The 17,775-nt window shown below is 40.3% G+C and overlaps 2 protein-coding genes across 3 annotated transcripts in view; one reads left to right on the forward strand and one right to left on the reverse strand.

Moving 5' to 3' along the window:
• Positions 1-569: 569 nt before the first annotated feature.
• LOC115372442 (cyclin-T2-like) lies at positions 570-10,538 on the reverse strand. Its single transcript, XM_030070347.1, has 9 exons — positions 10,314-10,538; positions 9,622-9,703; positions 9,409-9,537; positions 7,536-7,596; positions 7,101-7,163; positions 6,647-6,692; positions 3,950-4,113; positions 2,825-2,895; positions 570-2,692 (listed from the first exon to the last, which is right to left on the reverse strand). The coding sequence occupies exons 1-9, from the start codon at positions 10,469-10,471 to the stop codon at positions 1,619-1,621; spliced, it is 1,848 nt and encodes a 615-aa protein (XP_029926207.1). The 5' UTR covers positions 10,472-10,538; the 3' UTR covers positions 570-1,618.
• Positions 10,539-14,252: 3,714 nt separating this feature from the next.
• The window catches only part of LOC115372205 (transmembrane protein 163-like), a 42,622-nt gene continuing 39,099 nt past the window's right edge, over positions 14,253-17,775 (forward strand). For both annotated transcript variants that reach the window (XM_030069899.1, XM_030069907.1), the window contains exons 1-2: positions 14,253-14,518; positions 16,120-16,239. In XM_030069899.1, the coding sequence (XP_029925759.1) occupies positions 14,335-14,518; positions 16,120-16,239 (304 nt within the window). In that variant the 5' untranslated portion in view covers positions 14,253-14,334. The remainder of the gene's footprint in view (positions 14,519-16,119; positions 16,240-17,775) is intronic.

Here is a 17,775-nt window from a genome sequence, read left to right on the forward strand (position 1 = left end):
TTTAGGAAAGAACTCTTGATAACCATCTAGTTTCAGGTATGGAGAATGTTTTCAAGAGGCTACAGCAAAGAGAACTGAATTTCTCAATTTCATGACACCATTTAACACAGGACCTCTTAATGTAAAGTTGCATACATTATTTTGACTGCCAGTACTGTTAATAATTGACAAGGGGCCTTTGAAAAACTCCCTGTCATCAACAAGAGACAGATACAGAATTCTAACCTTCTTGTTGGTGTAAATGATGTCGCATGCAATGAGTTTTTTTTTTTTTTCTTATGAATGTTGGTCATTTCTGTGGGGAAATTGCAGAAATGACTGAGGTCAAGTAACAAAACACGTTCATGTACATGTTATGGTGGGCTGCTGCTGACAAGCCGACTCAGAAACGAGCTTTAGACAGTGGGAAAGGCAGAAACCAAACCAAAACTGAAGGAAAATACACAGGATGCCAACTTTGATCACTGGAATGTCTTCACCAAAGCCTAAAAATAAGATGGTAGACTAAAAACAACTATCATTTCCCACAGTTCAGTCATGGCATATTCAAGAAGGCACAAGGACAATGGCTGTGTTGTGTAAAAATCACTTTTACACCTTTATTTGGGCTCCCAATACACAAATCAAGGATATGCTCATCAATACAGAGTCTGCTTTAGGTCTCATAATACACTGAATGGAGGAAGGTTCGGACTGATGCAACAAGCCAACGTTTTAATCAGAACTACAGTCCTATATATACAATTTTATTTTAGAGGTCTTTATTTTCTGATGGTTAATAAGACATTTATCATACTGAATAGCGATTGACAACGTACAATCACAAGGCCTTTTTGCAATTTTAGCCGAGATATCTTAAATGCACTTTCACAGCAGATATAACGTAAACTTCATTTGTAGCTCTAAAATGGGTCTGCGCATTAAGTTTAGAGGTGCATTGGGCGTCCCCATTGGACAGCTAATAGACAGCAAATGGCCTCTGGCTCACATCTGTATTGTTTGTCGAACTATCATATACAATGCGCTCTTGGAAAAATAAGCAGACCATGTCTCCTAAGACAGATACCAAATTTCTGCCATCTTCACCAACAAATGGACAAAGTGATACATCTCCACAGATACAGGTAATAAACCCAAAGAGGAAGATTCGTTCTCATATCAAAAAAGTTCAAGACCTGAGTTTTTTTTAAGTGGAATAAAATGTCTTAACATACAAAAATGTACATACATTAATGTCAACTGTCTGTAAACTGTCACCATGGCTGCGAACACTAGCTATGTCTTCCCTTTTGTGATTGAAAACATGCACATCATTTAAAAACATAAGAACAGCTCGCATTAAAAGAAACAGATTTAAAATCCCATTTTTCCAATCACATATTCAGAAATGTCAATAGTTTGTTTTTGTTGCAAGCTAGTAGCACACAGCTCTATGCATATATTTTTACATTTTTTGACAGCTTTACGAGGATAATCAATAATCAGTGTGTAGACACGACTGAGGGTGATATGGAATTCAGATAACTTAAGAGAAATAAATTCATTTTTTTTATTCTATTAAATTATGATAATACCTAACTGTTGAAATCTAGACAACATTCTGGACCCTTAGGGGGGGTTACAGGTTCATTCCTTGGGCACTTAGTAAGGAGTCCAGCATGTCAAAAGTGTCTTTGTAGTCTGTGTGTTGGCCGTTGGAACCCAGCATGCCGTTGGTTCCCTCATGACCGTGGCGCTCCACCACCATCCTCTGGCCGCCCTCTGATGAGTAGTGGGACGAGCCGACACCTCCCTTGGAGCTGCGGCTGCTCTTGGTCGAATGGTGGTGGTGGTTGTGGCCGCCAGAGTCGGGGTGAGCTCTCTTCCGAGATGAGCTGGAAGAGCCCATGTCACCGCAGTGGCTGCCGGGGGCTCGGAGGGATAAGGCAGGGTTGTCCACTGTCCCCCGACTGTTTCCACTGAGGGAGTATGGGTGGGAATGGCCATGCTTAGGGTGGCGGTGGCCAGAATGTTCTTTGTGCTTGTCTTTGCTGGGCAAAGAGCCGCCCTGCTCTGAGCCTCCGTGGCGCTCTGATGATACTTTGATTCTCATCTTAAGCTCCTCGCTGCTGGCGGTGCCGTTCTCAGCAAAGGACGGAGGGAGGCGTGACTTTTTGGAGCTGGACTTGTCTCTCCTGCCATCACTGGGCTGGGCAGCCTGCTGTGGCTGAGAGCGTTTCTTATGGTGGTGGGACGAGAGGGCTGGAGGAGGCCCGTACATGTCTGCGCTCTGCTCCTCTGTCCTGCCATTCTGCAAAGCTAACTCTGCCGCTTGTTTCTCTCGGTACTTGTCCAAAGTCAAGACTTTCTGCGGCCGGGCGAAAGGTGTGGGATTTGCACCGAGCTGCTGGTGTTTACTACTAGACACGCCAGCAGCTTTGTGTTCATGTTTCCCCAGTGTGTAGTCTGAATGAGAGGCTTGGGAGGGGAACTGGTCGTAGCCACAGGCCTTTGACTGGTCATCTAGTGGCTGGTAGGAGGCATAGGTGCCCCCCATTGCGTCCACTGAGGGCATCTCTGCAGAATCTGACGTCGAGGTGGATGGGAAGAAGGAGTTGGTGACGCCAGGAAGGGATTCTAATGAAGAGGTCCCCTGAAAGGCACTCTCCACCGCTGAGCCATCTGTCTTTGGCTTCTTAGCAGCTTGTGTAGCCTACAAACACAGCAGACATCCAAGTAACCATGGGGTACCATCATTTGATTGTCTCATACAAGACTGAATTAGTGTCAGCATGGACTATCCACAACTACTCAAATGGTGGCCTGACAGCCATCTGTAACATACCCTCCAGTTTCTTATCCTCTTTAGCCTGCTGGGTGTCTTTTCCAGGATCTGAAGGAACTCGTGTGTCAGCTCTAAACAAGGAGAAAACAACCACATCAGAGAACATCCCTCTAAAATGAGGGCTTGAGAGCAAGTCGAAATCACAATGCCATTTTCTTATCTGATCAAGTGTCATAGCTGTGACTACAATATGTTTTCTCAGATGCCACCATCTTTGTAACCAAGAGGTACACAAGATCAGCAGAGCAGACATTTAAGACAATTACAACTTACCTCGTGTGTCCAGTTACTTAGCCAAATAAAACTGCTTCAAGCTCTACCTGAATTTTGAAGCATGTGCGTTTCGACAACGGATGTCAGTGATGGGCGGACTCAGTTAGGGACATTCAACATATGTAATTTTCCACCAAGAGCACAGTCTTGGCTAATAAAAATGGTCGGTGGCACTGATGACATACTGTAACTGGGACTCAACAATTAATCCAATTATTATCAAAATCACAATATATCCAATTCACAGGAGCTGGAATTTTTTGATAAAAGTAAAATGTGTGACAAAACATTGTTGTAAAGACCCCAGCAAATCACACCACCATCATTATATTAGCCTTTTAACGTCAATGATTTTTTAAAACCTTACTTTAACGTTATCCTAACTGTAACCATAACAACAAATTCTGTATCAAATATTCTGATCGATGGGTCAGATGATGAAAAAAACAATTGACGTCACAGTCCACTTTTGTAAAACTTAACTTTTGAACTGGAGAATTTAACAACCAACCAAAAAGATGACAACTTTTTCAAACACTTTTTTAGAGAAGCCACTCTCCATGTGTGATCGACACTTCAGTGAATGTTTTGCAGATCTTTTGAACTGTTTTGTCTGTGAATGTGCAGAAAATATCAAATGGGAGGCCAATTTTACTCTGGACATTATCAACAAGTTTGTAGGGCATATATCTTTTGAACTGAGATAAGCTATAGACAGATTTATTTCTCCAACCGTTCAGAGTTGTCTAGCAATCCCCCAATCCCTATTACATACAGCAATTCACAAATTTAAAATTTCAATTGAATAATCACATCATGGGTGTGGGCCAACCAGACAATATCAGTTCTTACCATCCAGCAGCTGTAACGTTACTGTGCGGTCCAGGTACTCCCACCAGTGTTTGCCATCCGTGGAGACAGGGATCTCCCAGTTGGACCACTTGCAGGCCAGGTGGATGCAGACACATGCAATGACTGTGGGCTTGTGCTGCAGGCAGAAGGTAGTAAGGTGCAGGCTGCAAGAGAGGAGACAGGAGAGAGAAAAAAAATACAGCTGTCAGCCCTATGTCTCTTTTAGAGGACCATGATAAGCATCTTTTCAAGACGCTAACGTTTTGTACATTGTGCATACATGCACTCTATTCTCAAAATCTCTCATACACAGCCAGATAAAGGTGTATATTAGAGATTTCAAATTTAAACAGCAAATTTTTATTCACACCTTGGAGCCTTCCAACCCAATTTATCTGAAGATTTGATATCGGCACATTTTGATGGTGAACAAATTCCATGGTGAATGAAATAAACTGAAAGTGAATTTAGCCCAAACCTGATTCGTGCACTCACACACGCGCACACACAAATCTTGATTACAGCAATTTAAGTGGGACCATTCACTGAACAATGAATCCAACTCATGAAGAAGAATGTTTCCACTACTGCAAACACACATCCTTACCTTAAAAAATTGGCACATTGAAAAAAAAAAAACAACATTTGTCAAGACTTATCCTTACATGTCTCAGTTAGATCAAATTGGGCTATGCAAATGTTCAGATCTTCTGTGAGTCTGCCTAACTTCATATTTTAATTCTGCAAGCATAGCATGGTCCCAAAAAGGTTCACCTTTTCTTAACTTTAGTTTCATCATTTTTTTTATATGAATATATATCTGGAACTACATTTTTGGTATTTCACAATTCCTTCAATTATTTAGATTCCTCAAATAATGTTCTTTAAAATTCCTTCAATTGAATAACTTTCCATCCAAGCACAACATCTACTATGAACACCTAGCTGGAACGTGTTTTACATACACTTCTAAGACATGTAATTAAATAGAGCACTACTTTAACAATTATAAAAATTTGATTCCATTCAAAATTTGTGGTAAATTATCAATAACAAGTGTTTCTCAATCCTTCTTAAATAAAAGGCACAAAAAGCATGACTAGTGTCAGCTAATGTATGTATATGTAACCAGAAGACTTAATTCAGCAAACTAATAAATGAAATGTGATCTGTGTAGGATTGTGTTATTGATAAAAGTGAGCGCAGCCGAGATAACACATTGTGAAACACACAAAAAAAATTACAGTCTCTTCTACAAACTGCCAAAAGCTTTGGCCATTTACTTTTGACGCTTTTTAAAAAAATAATCTGTCTTAATGTCCTGCAAAAAACTGCCCTTTCAACAGGCAGTAAAATATTGAGTTTCACATCAAAATCAGCAGGGAGAAAGAAAATATGTAGCTCTGCCAACTGAAAGCAGTTGACAGGGGCTACATGCTGCTGAATGTAATTGTTACATTAATTTGACAATTTAACATGTGAGAAACTCCTACATTGGATCTTAAGTAACGAAGCTTGAGAAACACTGTTGTTAACCAAGACAAATGATTAGGTTACTGTTATAAATTTCTACAGCTAATTTCCTCTACAACCTGAATCCCAAACTACACTGCAAATGACACTAAAATACAGAAAACACAACACTTATAGCAACAGGAGCATTAAGACCATGTAAACAAATTTCATTTTTTTGGATTCTAAATTTCAATTTAAAGAGGTTTTAAGAATGTGGAGCAAGGATGTCCTTTTTTAAAATCTAATATCTCCTTTCCAGAACCTTGACTAAACCTTTTACTGGACATAAGGCCTATAAAAAAACAACTACACTGTAAACTCAACTTTATCCATGTCCATAAACTCTTTATAAAGTCATAATGAAAAGATGCTCGCCTGCCATCATTTGTTAGGAGCAGCAAATCAAACTCCTAGACTCATGTACTAAAAAAGCAGAGTCTTGGCAAATGCTCTGATGAGGGTGCAAAACATAGTGCGACAATAAAAAACAAGCTGACTGGCAACTACTTATTTATAGTTTGAGTCATTGCAATAAACAACAATGCAATTAAACCAAAAACCTCAATGACTGTAGGATGACGCTGAGAGCTCAGTACAGGAAAACATAAAGAAACCATAACAATGGTTTTCTAATTCTGTATAGTCTTTAAAATCAAATAACCTTGCATTATAGCTCCCTTACGCCACATGCATGTTTGCATCGTTTCATTACCGAGATGCTAACGCAAAACTGTAAAAACTATTGCAGATCAAACAGTTTGCAGTATAGTTTGGGGTTTCAATGTTAGCTCTTTTGAGGTGAAAATATGTAAAAGTCAAAAAATGGAAAAAAAGAACCATGACTCATACTTACCAGGACAATCTCTAAGTTTACATCTTTTCAATCTTTAGTGGCAATCTATATTCAGGCTACCAATGTGTTTTTTAGACATATGCACTCTGTACCAAGCAACCTTGAGAGGTATACAGCACCACTACACTCCACATTGTGCATTCAACCCCTATGTGCCAACACAGAGCCCTTGTACAATACACCGCACACAGCAGCCAGGCCGGTACTTCCCCAGATGGGGGTTCCCAGGACCTTGGCGCAGACAGGGCGTTGGACACAGGAAGGGGGACCCTGCAGGACAGGAAGCTATAGTGTGCCATCACAGTGCAATAAGGGGACAGGATAACAACCTGTTGGTAGCCATGAAATAGGAAGTCTGTGCCAAATCCTTGCTTGCTGTAAAAGGAAAGAAAGAGACTTAATGTTACCACTCAGCAGTGCACTGAGAAAGGTATTAATTCACATTCATGCATGTATGGAAGCTTATATATGTATATATATATATGGAATAATGTGACAATACAATTCATGTGGTTATACAAATGAAAATTTCTGTTCCAAAATGAGACTTGCATGTTAGAAAAATGAGACTTAAACAAAATGACTTCACAACATTAAATTGTGGAACTTTATAAAGGACAGTATGCAACACAAGTCCATGGATGAAAATAATAGCTCTTTTAGAGATGTCATCCTCTTTACTTTAGAGACTGAATGATGAACCTCAGGTATGTTCTTCATTTTGGAAACGAATTCTTCAAAAGTAATTTCAAGTGAGAAAGTAGCTAAGAAGGGAGCCTATACCTCGCACTAGCTGGGAACACCTCACAACATCTGTGTGCGGATGTTCAACTGTTATTTCAAAACCTGTGAAGATTGAATGAAGCCATTCAGCCATTGGTGCATGCACAAAGTCAAAACAAGTGAACAGCAGAACTTGAAGGCCATATTTCTCCAAACCACACACATTCACTTACGATAAAAAAGCAGCAAAGAAAAAATCTCAAAAGCTTGACCTGTTAAACAAGTGAAAATGTCCATTCCACCATTTAAATGTTTAAGTGCACATGTGCTAATGTTCGGGCTTGCAGGTATTTATTTAGATGAGAATAAATCTTCTGAAATGCTTCCATTTTAGAAACCAGCAGAGTAAAGTACTTCACAGCTCAGTATTTTTATACCAATCAATAATTCCTGTACAAAAACATCTACAGTATGACAGACGACTGAAGCACTTACCCAGCGTTTGCAGCACTATTGTTTCTAGTAATACAAGTTCTTGGGCTTGCTGGTGGTATGCCTGGGAAAGAGGGAAAAAAAAATCACTCAACAGGAGGATTCATAATGTGTTTCTAAACATCTTTGAAAATAAATATCTCTACAAACCACTACCATTAGTAACTAAAGCGGCTACTTGAGTTATTCTGCCGAGGGTACTTGACACGCTGTTTTTATTACTCAAATATAAAAAACAAACCTAATTCAGTCCTTAACTAACTACTTAAATTATTATGCGGATGTGTCATTTTCTTATGTATGGAGAGAATATTTCACTTAAGATGGTACTCCTCTAGTAAGACATTTTAACTGGCAAACATAACACGCCTCGTGCAACATTACGCAGTCCGTTTCAGATTTGCTGCAAAGATGCCACACCAGTAAGGGTGAGCTGCTGGGAATGAAGCTGCCCGCTCCATAGTGCTGATTATCTACCATCCTAATTCCCTCACAAATTATCTACAGACAATTTTGTTTTACTGTGTTCTATTAAAGTCATGATCTTGGCTTCAGGTTATTTAACATTTAGCTGTCAGTTAGCATGAAACAGAAAATACTGGACATTTAAGATGGGATGATACACTACTCACATGTTACAATTTGGTAAGTGAAATTAAATATTCAGTCACGGCAAAGCATGACTGTGCAGATCTTTCTAGCAACAGTATCCGCTTGCTTGTACGTGAGCAATTTAAAATGGTTATCATTGCAAACTGCGAATAATATAATTACAAAAGTGTGTGCCTTCTGGGGCTACTGCTGCAGAATCAAATATAGCAAGTGTGTCACTTAATTTTACTGCCCCAAAATGCATAAAGGTGAACATTTCTGCACTGCAATATATTGATTTCATTGACTGCATATACTGCTGCAATCCCACTAGAAATCTTGACTATTATATAGGCCGCCATCTTCACTGTTGTATACTGACCAACTTCAATTTGAAAATTTCTGAGCATTTACATTAAGAATGTTAAATAATTTATAGTACACCAATAGAAACAAAGTAGTGTTGTTGTCTTAATCATTTTTCCCAGACCTGAAATGAAATAACTCCAGTGTCAGCCACTAGAAATTGGATATAGGCAAATCTTGACCCTAGAAGCTTTCCAGGTGCTGTTACTGGATGCAACACACTGCAGCTGGTGTAGTGGGGTCATGTGGCTTGATGACTGACAGCAGCAATACCTGATGCCCACTGGCTCCAATGTGGCTAGCCCATTTGAATCCTACAAGTACTGCACTGTGATATTATGATTTACTGTGATTTCTGTTTTTGGAATTATCCTCGAGTTAGTGGATGTTAAGTTTCATGAGGCTGTGATTATCTTAAAGGTCACACTGGGTCAATTTATACAGTGATATCAAGTTTTAAAAAATGTTCTCATGACAATGACACAGCGACTCTGGGGGCTAACATCGTCACACATGAACCAAATGTGGCTCTCTGAATCCACAAGAGTCTCAGCTTTCCAGTCAAACCCAATTCATGCAACTCAAAGACTGTTATGAGACTCTTATGTCTGACTGACTGTCTTGTGGTCAAACTTACTAAACACAAATGTCCCAACTACTGCACCGTGCAGCTGAACCAGTTGTTGTTTAGGCTAAACAGTCAAAAAGTTGAGAGCGGAGCTGCTTGGAGGATCACTCCTGTTTGATCCTGAATTTATCTGTGATGACTCATTAAAGAACTTGAGTGAAGTTCAGCCAGACATGTAATGTTTATTTTGGGGGAAAAAAGGACTGCGTGGAGTTTAACGTTGCACTGCTACAAAAATGACCAAATTTGATCAAGGGCAAGGCCCCTTGTCCTCCATCATGCTTTACTTACATTACTCTTAGTGTCTAACGGGGCCTCTTGGGGGTTAATGCAGGCATGTGCCACTTTAATGACGTGTTCCAGCTTCCTGGGCTGCTCCTCTACTTTAGCTGCCAGGAACAAGGTGGTCTGGGAGATGATCTACAAAGACAAAAGCTTAAGTCAGCTTTTACAGTCAGATAGAGCAGAAACAAATGGACGGGAGAATAAAAGAAGAGTACTTACATTTCTATGGAATTTAGTGAAGGAGTGAATCATATAAAATCTATGCATATACACTATAGCAGTATTAATCACCAATTGAGAGCTGGGTGGAAACGTTAAGGCATAACAAAACATCAATACCATGAAGCAATAAGGACGTACAATCTATTAAAATGCGTTGGCCGAAAGGAAAACCTTCTCACATTAGCACGCTGACACAAGGTGGACAGCTAACAAAACGTGTGCCCTAGAAAACCAGACACCGACCATGAATTCTCTCTCAATATCATTAAGAAACTTCGTCCGACAAATCAAGCACCACTTTGTAATGTAAGATAAGACTTGAACAGCAAATTACAGCGACCAGTGTGTAGTAATATAAAAATGCTAACAATAGGGAAAGGGTCGGTCGTCTGAAAAAGCGAAACAATAGCTTGCTAGCTACTAGGCCCCAGTGCTGCTAGCTGGGTATAAACACCAGAGTGTATAAATGTCACTGCGCGGTGATAGCTAGCTAACCGTCATTAGTTGGGGGATTAAAGACACAAATTTCAACAGAGTTTCGTGTATTTTGAAAGTAAAATAGTATATGACCCCGACTGACAAGGCTAGCATTCTCACTTCGGCCTACCCGAGGCACCTTTGGCTAAGCTACATGTTAACTTTTGCTAGCGGGGTAGCTGGGCAGCTAGTCCCGTGTTCAGAAAGGATACACGTTGAGTCTCTGGCCCATGTCCTGGATTAAGTTGGCGGCCTGCTGCCGGTAGGAGAGCTCCCTGTCAGACTCGACTCCGCAGCGTCGAGACGGCGTGTTTTCGAGCTGCTCCCGGGTGAAGAGCCATTTCGTAGAGGGTCCCCGGTGCACCGCCATTACGCTCCCGCATCCAGACCGACGGTGGCAGGCAGACGGCACGGGGGGCTGCGGGGGTAGCGGAAGGACTATACGCGCAGGCGCAGCTCGGCTAAACGTGGTTCTGGGTTTTCTGAACAGCGCCGCCGGTGGTCGATGGTGGGAACAACACCCAGACAGGTGCGGGATATGGTTGACAGCAACATGTTTGTTTCAGCGTCTACACACAAAATGCGTTCTCGCGCTGTTTTGATACCCCGTGGAATTTTTAAAAAGTGCGTAATTAACCAATCAAATGATCTTGAAATGTGTGCCCAAATGAGTGCTTGCTCACCTTATAGATAAATAGATCAACAACACTAGAAGAAATGTATATCTAAAATATACACAAGTAGCAAAATAAATAGTTTATAGTGTATCAATACAAAGAATAATAGAAAAAAGAAAAACCTTTGTATGCTGTATTAGAGTATTAAAAATACTAAATATACTAAAATATATCTATAGGATATGTATAGACCGTTCACCTTTGAACCTTTTCATAGACTATATGCGTAATGAAATATAACTGCAAAATTTCGATGGAATAGGATATTTATATATAAAATAGATCTATACTCATAATGTATAATTTGAAGTTTGAATTTGAAGTAACATGTGGCAGTCCCTGATGCCCAGTACTGGGTGGCAGAGATTGTCAGACTTGGTTCAGTTTTATGGAAAACAAAACATTTTATGTAATATAGAGTTCAACTTCTAAGTTGTTATAAAATATTTTCCAATGTATGGGCTATTACACATTAGTTTGCATACATTATTCTACATTTATATGCATACACCGTGCCGTTGTATAGGGGGGAAAGGTGATGACAATTCTAAGGGCCCACGGCCCACTAGGGCCCACACACAGTTAAAAAAGTGGCAATGAATGGGGTAGAGGGGCCCACACCGATATTCTTTCAGGGGGCCCAGAATTCCTAGCAACTGCCCTGTACATACATTATCATAGCCTTTACTTTTTATGTATCATCGCCTCCTCCAAGCGCAACCTCTTTGGTCATGCATTACTCACTTTCCACCACTAGATGGCAGCATAGATCAAGAGCCGAAGTGAAGGTCTCAGCATCCTGCGGTGTTAAAACACCTGGACCAACGCAGAGCAGAGAGTCAACTATAGTGAAATTCACTGACTTCACAATTAAAGACCTTAAAGTTGATTGTGCTGTATGATTCGATGTGGTTGCTGAATAAAAATGTAATAAAAGGAGATCCTAGACACTCTTCCAGAAAAAAAATGAAATGGTTTTATTTAATGGCACCTTGTTAGGTGTGCAACTCCCTGATGAAGGTCTCAGCATGGCACTATGCAATTACAGTTTGTTTTTAACATGTCATTTTGAAGTCAGCATGGAATAAAGGCTTTTTATAAATTATTCAATTTTGCCTTGAAATTAATTTTCTCAGGCAGTATCTCGGTTTTATTTGACAAGAATATGGCATGCATTTTGTCTGTGCATTTATTAATTACACAGTTGGGCATATTCTATATTACGTCACGAGTGAGACTATGAATGTACATGGGAGAAGGACATTTCATGGGAAATGATGGCATTTTTTTAAAAAGAGATTTTCCCTTTAGTGTATTCTTCATTTTCACAAATGTACTTTGTGCTATACATAGAAATAAATAAATAAACACACCAGAATAGACCGGAAGTTTATTTTTTATTCTGGCTGACCTGACACTGGTTAGGTCAACATTCTCAGATGACCCCTATGACACACACGCACGCACACACGAATGCACACACAAACGCACACACACACACACACACACACACACACACACACACACACAAACACACACAGGCATTTGTGTACACAGAGGGGTGGGGGTGAAGTAACGGAGGCGGGAGAGCCATATTTACTCTGATCACTGTTTCTCTCCAGCTGATGGACACAGATGACTGGTTCCCACAACAGTGACTGAAATGTAATTCATCTTATTTGATTATCGCTCAGCAACTGAATCTGACAAGTCATGCATTCAGTATGGAGGTCAAAAGTCAACTCTCCCTTTGAATTATTCTTGTTTTTATTGGATTAAATGCAGGCGTCTTATTGTCTTTCATCTGGATATAGGCCCACAAGCATGCATCACTGACATATTTTAAGATGTAATTATTATTTCTTGAGCTTTCGCAAAGGAAAGCAGATATTCACCCCTTAAAGATATTGGTATATAATGAAAAGTGGTTTACATCTTGCCACACTTCCCCATCGTCCAGTATTGGGAAATGGTTGTTGCATGTATAGATGCAGTGTCTCTTCCCTAAAATGCACTTGTCTTGTGTTATATTTTAGTGTCTTGTTTACTGAATATGCAACAAAGAAACCTTAAGTCAAACCCTGGCTTGGTTGATCTTATTTAAATCACTTTAACTGATTTGAGAAGAGGCAGATTAGATTAGCACAAGCTTTGATATCTTCATACATTTATGACAACCAATTATAGAGGGGTAATCTTTCTCTGGTGCCTTTATCTAAGTGACTTAGTGGTTAAATGGATTTTCAGTTTAGCCCCAAGGCAATAAAGTTTAAACATTTGAAAAGTTGTGTGGGCTTCTGGTATCCACAGCAAACACACGCCAAATTGGTGTAATTTAATGTTCTTTTTTTCTTTATTTTTTAATTCAGTTATACTTATCAGCCCGTTGAAATGAGAAACTGCAGAAGTTTTATTCATTTCGTGAGCAAAACAACCGCCATTACCGCTGTTTGGTTACAAGAGAGGTAACAAGTTATCGCGATGTGTAAAGGATAAAATGTAAGGGAAAAGTAGCCAAATGAGTGGTGTGCCGAATTAACATGGCAATAATGTTACTTTTGAAATGAGAAACCCGTTTATGGCATTATGTTGTGAGTAGCGACAGTTGAAACAGCAGCTGAGCAGCGGGGCCAGTCTCTCCACACCAAACCACCTGGGACACATGTTTTTCCTCGCGCCGTGTAGAGCTGCAGTGGTGCGCAAAGCGCGCGGCGACGGGAGCCTATCAACGTGTGAGATTCCAGCACGAGCAGAAAACAGCTCTCGTGAACTCAATATCCACATCAGTAATTAGAGTCCAGGTGCTGCGGCGTCACGACCTCGCGAAGTCGTGTTGGGCATTAAATGTTTTCTTTTCTTTTCTTTTTTTTTTTCCAAGACTGCGCTCAACACCACCAGCGTCAAGACAGACATTTACCAAGTCGGTACTTCCGGTTGTAACTTTTAAAATAAAGGCTGTCGAAAATTTTAAACGTCAAGGGACAAATTAGCGGTCGTTTATGCTCGTTTATCCAGTGTCTTTGCAAAGGAAGGCGAAGGGCCAGTCACTGTTCCACCTTTAAACTGAAGCAGAAACTTAAGCTATCACTAATTACAGTTTCTCATGTTACAACAGATACGCTGCATCATTTTAAATACAATATGGTAAAGTGTACACCAAATGAGGAGCCTGTAGTGAGTGACAGTGCTTGTTTAGTTAGGATATTTGCTTATATATTTTACTCAATGTCTTTTTCAGGGTATGGCCACTGAAAAAATCGCTGTATTTGAACATAACATTAGCTGTTTTGTGTCCATTGCATGATATTAGTAGCATAGTTCATAAAACGCTAGCTCTTGTTCATATGACACAGTAGACAAACGCTGTGATTTTGAATTCAGTATTTCCGGTAATATGCTGTCTTACCGTGGTTGACTTGACTCCGCCGAACCTGCTGCTCCGCCACCCCTCCCTCCTCTCTCCCTCCCCGGGTCTCTCCCCGTCGAAAGCTCGCACTTCTCGTCCGGGTGTGACATATTTTGAGTGCCTCATTTGAACCGCAAACTCACCGGGAAAATGACGGACTCTACACCGCCAGACCCCGCCGCCGTCCCGGACCCGGCGGTAGTGGACCCGACGGCGGTGAACGGACAGTGCGAGCAGTCGGACCCTCAACAACAGCAGCCCAAGACAGAAAGTCAGGGACAAGCTCTCAAGATGGACCAGGAGATGAAGATAACCGACAGCATAGAAGACCAAGGTAGGCTGTGGGAGATACTGGGAAGCTGAAAGTTTCAAACAGGCCAGGTACATTTAGACTGGACCGGTAGCCTGTGGCCAGTGCGCACAGCTCGGTGCGTAATGCAGGTGAGGTACCTCAATAGGCCGGTATCGTAGTTATGCCTGTGTTGTACCATGTAAGCCTGTGCATGCATTTAATATCCATTACTTTAGATATAGCAAAGTCTTTGCATTTCATATCATATGCCACCAAAACTTCCAAAATAACACTTTTGGAGGGGAAAGTGGAGCAATGGCTGATAAGATATTATTTTGGTCAGCTCGATCAGTTATTTGCAGGGAAATCATATTTAGGCTGTTATAAAAACAAATGTTGTAGCCTGTTCCTCTATTCCCTAAAAACAATAAATTCTTATTACAGCTGGCGTGAATATAATTGGGGGATTACTCTTGGGAATTCTTATATGTTGAAAGCCATAAATTTAAAGAGCCATTTGTTTCGTGGCAGGTGCTTTTATAAGATAAGAATCAATTTTGTGTTTCTAGCTTATGCAAGTCTAAATATATAAGTCACAAATGATGTAATTTGTTTTCCACTTTTCTGACCTGTAGCCTACATTTAGCTCACAGTGTACCTTAAATATATAAGCAGCAGTGGTAAAATGTGGCTGAAAATAGTCAGAAAATACCACCAAGTTGAGTCAGTCATTGAATTACACTATTAACTATGTGGAATGCATTTTTAAAGCAAGCAGTCTATCCTGTTAATTAGGTTGGTAGGGGTGTGCAGATGCTGTAAAGGAGATTTGTCTTGAATGCCTGCCTTCTGGGATTTTTTTAAAATAATTTGTTTTCTTGAACTGTTTAGATATTTTGTCATATTTTTTCCCCCCTCAGTTATAATGAGGAAAACTGCAAAATCATATCTGTTCCTTCTTTAGGCTATGGCACCTTAAGCAATTTATGTCAGTCCATAGATAAGTAAGACCTGTATGCTTTATGTTCACTGGTGTTGTGTTACTTATACTTTGGAAGCCAAAGAAATGATGGTTATGCATGTAATCCATATGCCTATAGGTGGAGTAACAGATTAGACAGTGGAGTAAAGGCTGTAACAAGCAAAACAACAGCAGCACACATGAGCATCAGCTCATCTTTGTATTCATCCTCCTGTCAGAGGGTTACAACACCAGCACATAGACAGAAAGTATGGACTGCATGGTTTCAAAATGCAATCATTTACAGATTACTGACTGCCTACTTAAAATTTGAACCAGCGTTGTAAACTCACTGGAATACTGAAAGTCAGTAATGCAGTTTGATTATTATCAGGTACTTCTGGTTCACTTTGACTCCCAAATTTATATACTTTGCTTTTAAAATACATTTTCCCCTAGTGTCTACTTACAACTAGCGTCATTAATTTGTGTAATTTACATCAATTTGAAACTACTTACTGTGATCAGTCCAAATGAACTGACCTCATAAACATCTGTACCACAGTTTAGTTGAGTTTACTTTATTACACTGCTGTTGCTAGTCCTACCAGAGTCATAGATAATATTATGTCTGCTGTTGGTTTTCAGAGGTCACAGTGCCATGTGTTGCTGTTGTTTGCAGGTCTTCTGGAGAGCAGTATGAGACTGAAGCCTCACGAAGCACAAAGCTACCGCAAGAAAGCCTTGTGGGTGTCCTGGGCCTCCATCGTGGTCACCATCATTCTGGCCATAGCTGCTTTCAGTGAGTACCTCACAGGCAGGGGGGGTTTGACAGACTCAAGGCTGGTGACATTTATATTATTAAGTAATAATTACATTTTCATATAAATAAATATGCATTTTCTATTTTTTGTTGACTGATTTAACACAATAGTGATTTAAGCCATGTTTTGCTGGGAAGAGTCCTTTGGTGCACTGGAAGTGATCCCTTTTACATTCTGGGCAGCTTGCCTGTATCCCACCTCATTCTAGTTAATAATGGGAAAATTTGACATTCCCCCATCATTTCCACCTGTTTGAACAAATTCATCACTATGAGTGGTTGTGTCAGACTTTGGTCCACAAGCCAAACCTGAGCTGCTGCATCTTAGAACCAGTCACATTCCCTCGAAGAAGAATTTCTCTTTTCTCGAACCCCCCTCCCACACTCCCACAGGGAGGTCAGAGGTCTGTCGGTCTCAGCTATTGAACATTATGTAGGAGTTCAGCATTTTGCTCAAGGCTTTGCCTTAGCAGGGCAGCATCCCCTGCCCAATCTGACACCTAGTATTGAATCCCAGTGCATTCAGAGACTGCCTGATTTGTGAATACATAATAAGATTTGAACAACAGACATGGATGCCTTGTTAAGAAAATTCACTTTCAACAATTGTAAGAACTAGTTCACTGTTTTATGAACATGTCTCAACTTGGCACAGGTAGCTAATCTTGCAAGTTCATTTTCTTTTCACTTGCGAAAGCATCTGGCCAAGCTTGTGGCATGGAAACCACAAAACAGCTGGACCAATCAGCATCCTTTCCAGCAAGTGTGCTTTCCAGATCCCATGAATCCCACTGCAATTCAGTGGATCCAGCCAAGTGTTCTATCAGAGATTATTTGCAGAAGTCAGTGCTTGTCCCTCTTATTGGCCTAGGCCATTCGGCAGGATTAAACCAATCATAGTAGGTTACTAGACTGTATTATCTGGCATCACCCCGACAACAGTGACTTTTAGATTGGCTAATTGTTTGTCTTATAATTTACAGTTGCTCTAAGATTTGTCAAGAACAGAAGAAATAGCCAAATTTAGCTTGTCGTCAGTAACATCACAACTCTTTATGGCCGCTGTCATGTTTGTTTACTTCTCTGAAGTGTAGGTGTCATTAGAGAATTTGTTGCCAATCAGGCATCTCACACAGATTCTGATTGACTCTACCCTTGGGAATGAGAGCTGTTCCAGACCTCAGGAAACACCATGTAATTAAAAAATACGGGTGTGGAAATTCATGAGGGCTGGATCCAGGCTAAACAAGTTAGCAGTATGCTTAACAATATGCTTTCACCATCACAGCTGCTGCTGTTTTTGTAGCTTGAGCAGTCTCATACCACCAATATGATTCATTTGTCTGACTGGAAGAATTAATAAATGATAGACAGATGGTTGATCCAATCACCTGCTACATATTCTTAGAAATGTCTGTTGCTCCCATCTCTTTTCTAAATGGTTTGAACTCAACAGACCAGACTCTGTTTCATGATATAATCAATGAATATGGCTGTTCCAGAGTTAAAATGGCC

This window comes from Myripristis murdjan, chromosome 2 (assembly GCF_902150065.1).
Source record: "Myripristis murdjan chromosome 2, fMyrMur1.1, whole genome shotgun sequence".
In the NCBI taxonomy this organism is placed as follows: Eukaryota; Metazoa; Chordata; class Actinopteri; order Holocentriformes; family Holocentridae; genus Myripristis; species Myripristis murdjan.

What these genes read in the sequence shown, in the direction of transcription:
- LOC115372442 (XM_030070347.1), bottom strand. Translation starts at nt 10,471, where the DNA reads ATGGCGGTGCACCGGGGACCCTCTACGAAATGGCTCTTCACCCGGGAG. An exon ending in ATGGGCCAGAGACTCAACGT is followed by an intron (nt 9,704 to 10,313) that starts GTATCCTTTCTG and finishes GTTTCCACCCAG; the next exon opens with CTCTCAATTGGTGATTAATA. An exon ending in AACGTTACAGCTGCTGGATG is followed by an intron (nt 2,896 to 3,949) that starts GTAAGAACTGAT and finishes CTCCTTGTTTAG; the next exon opens with AGCTGACACACGAGTTCCTT.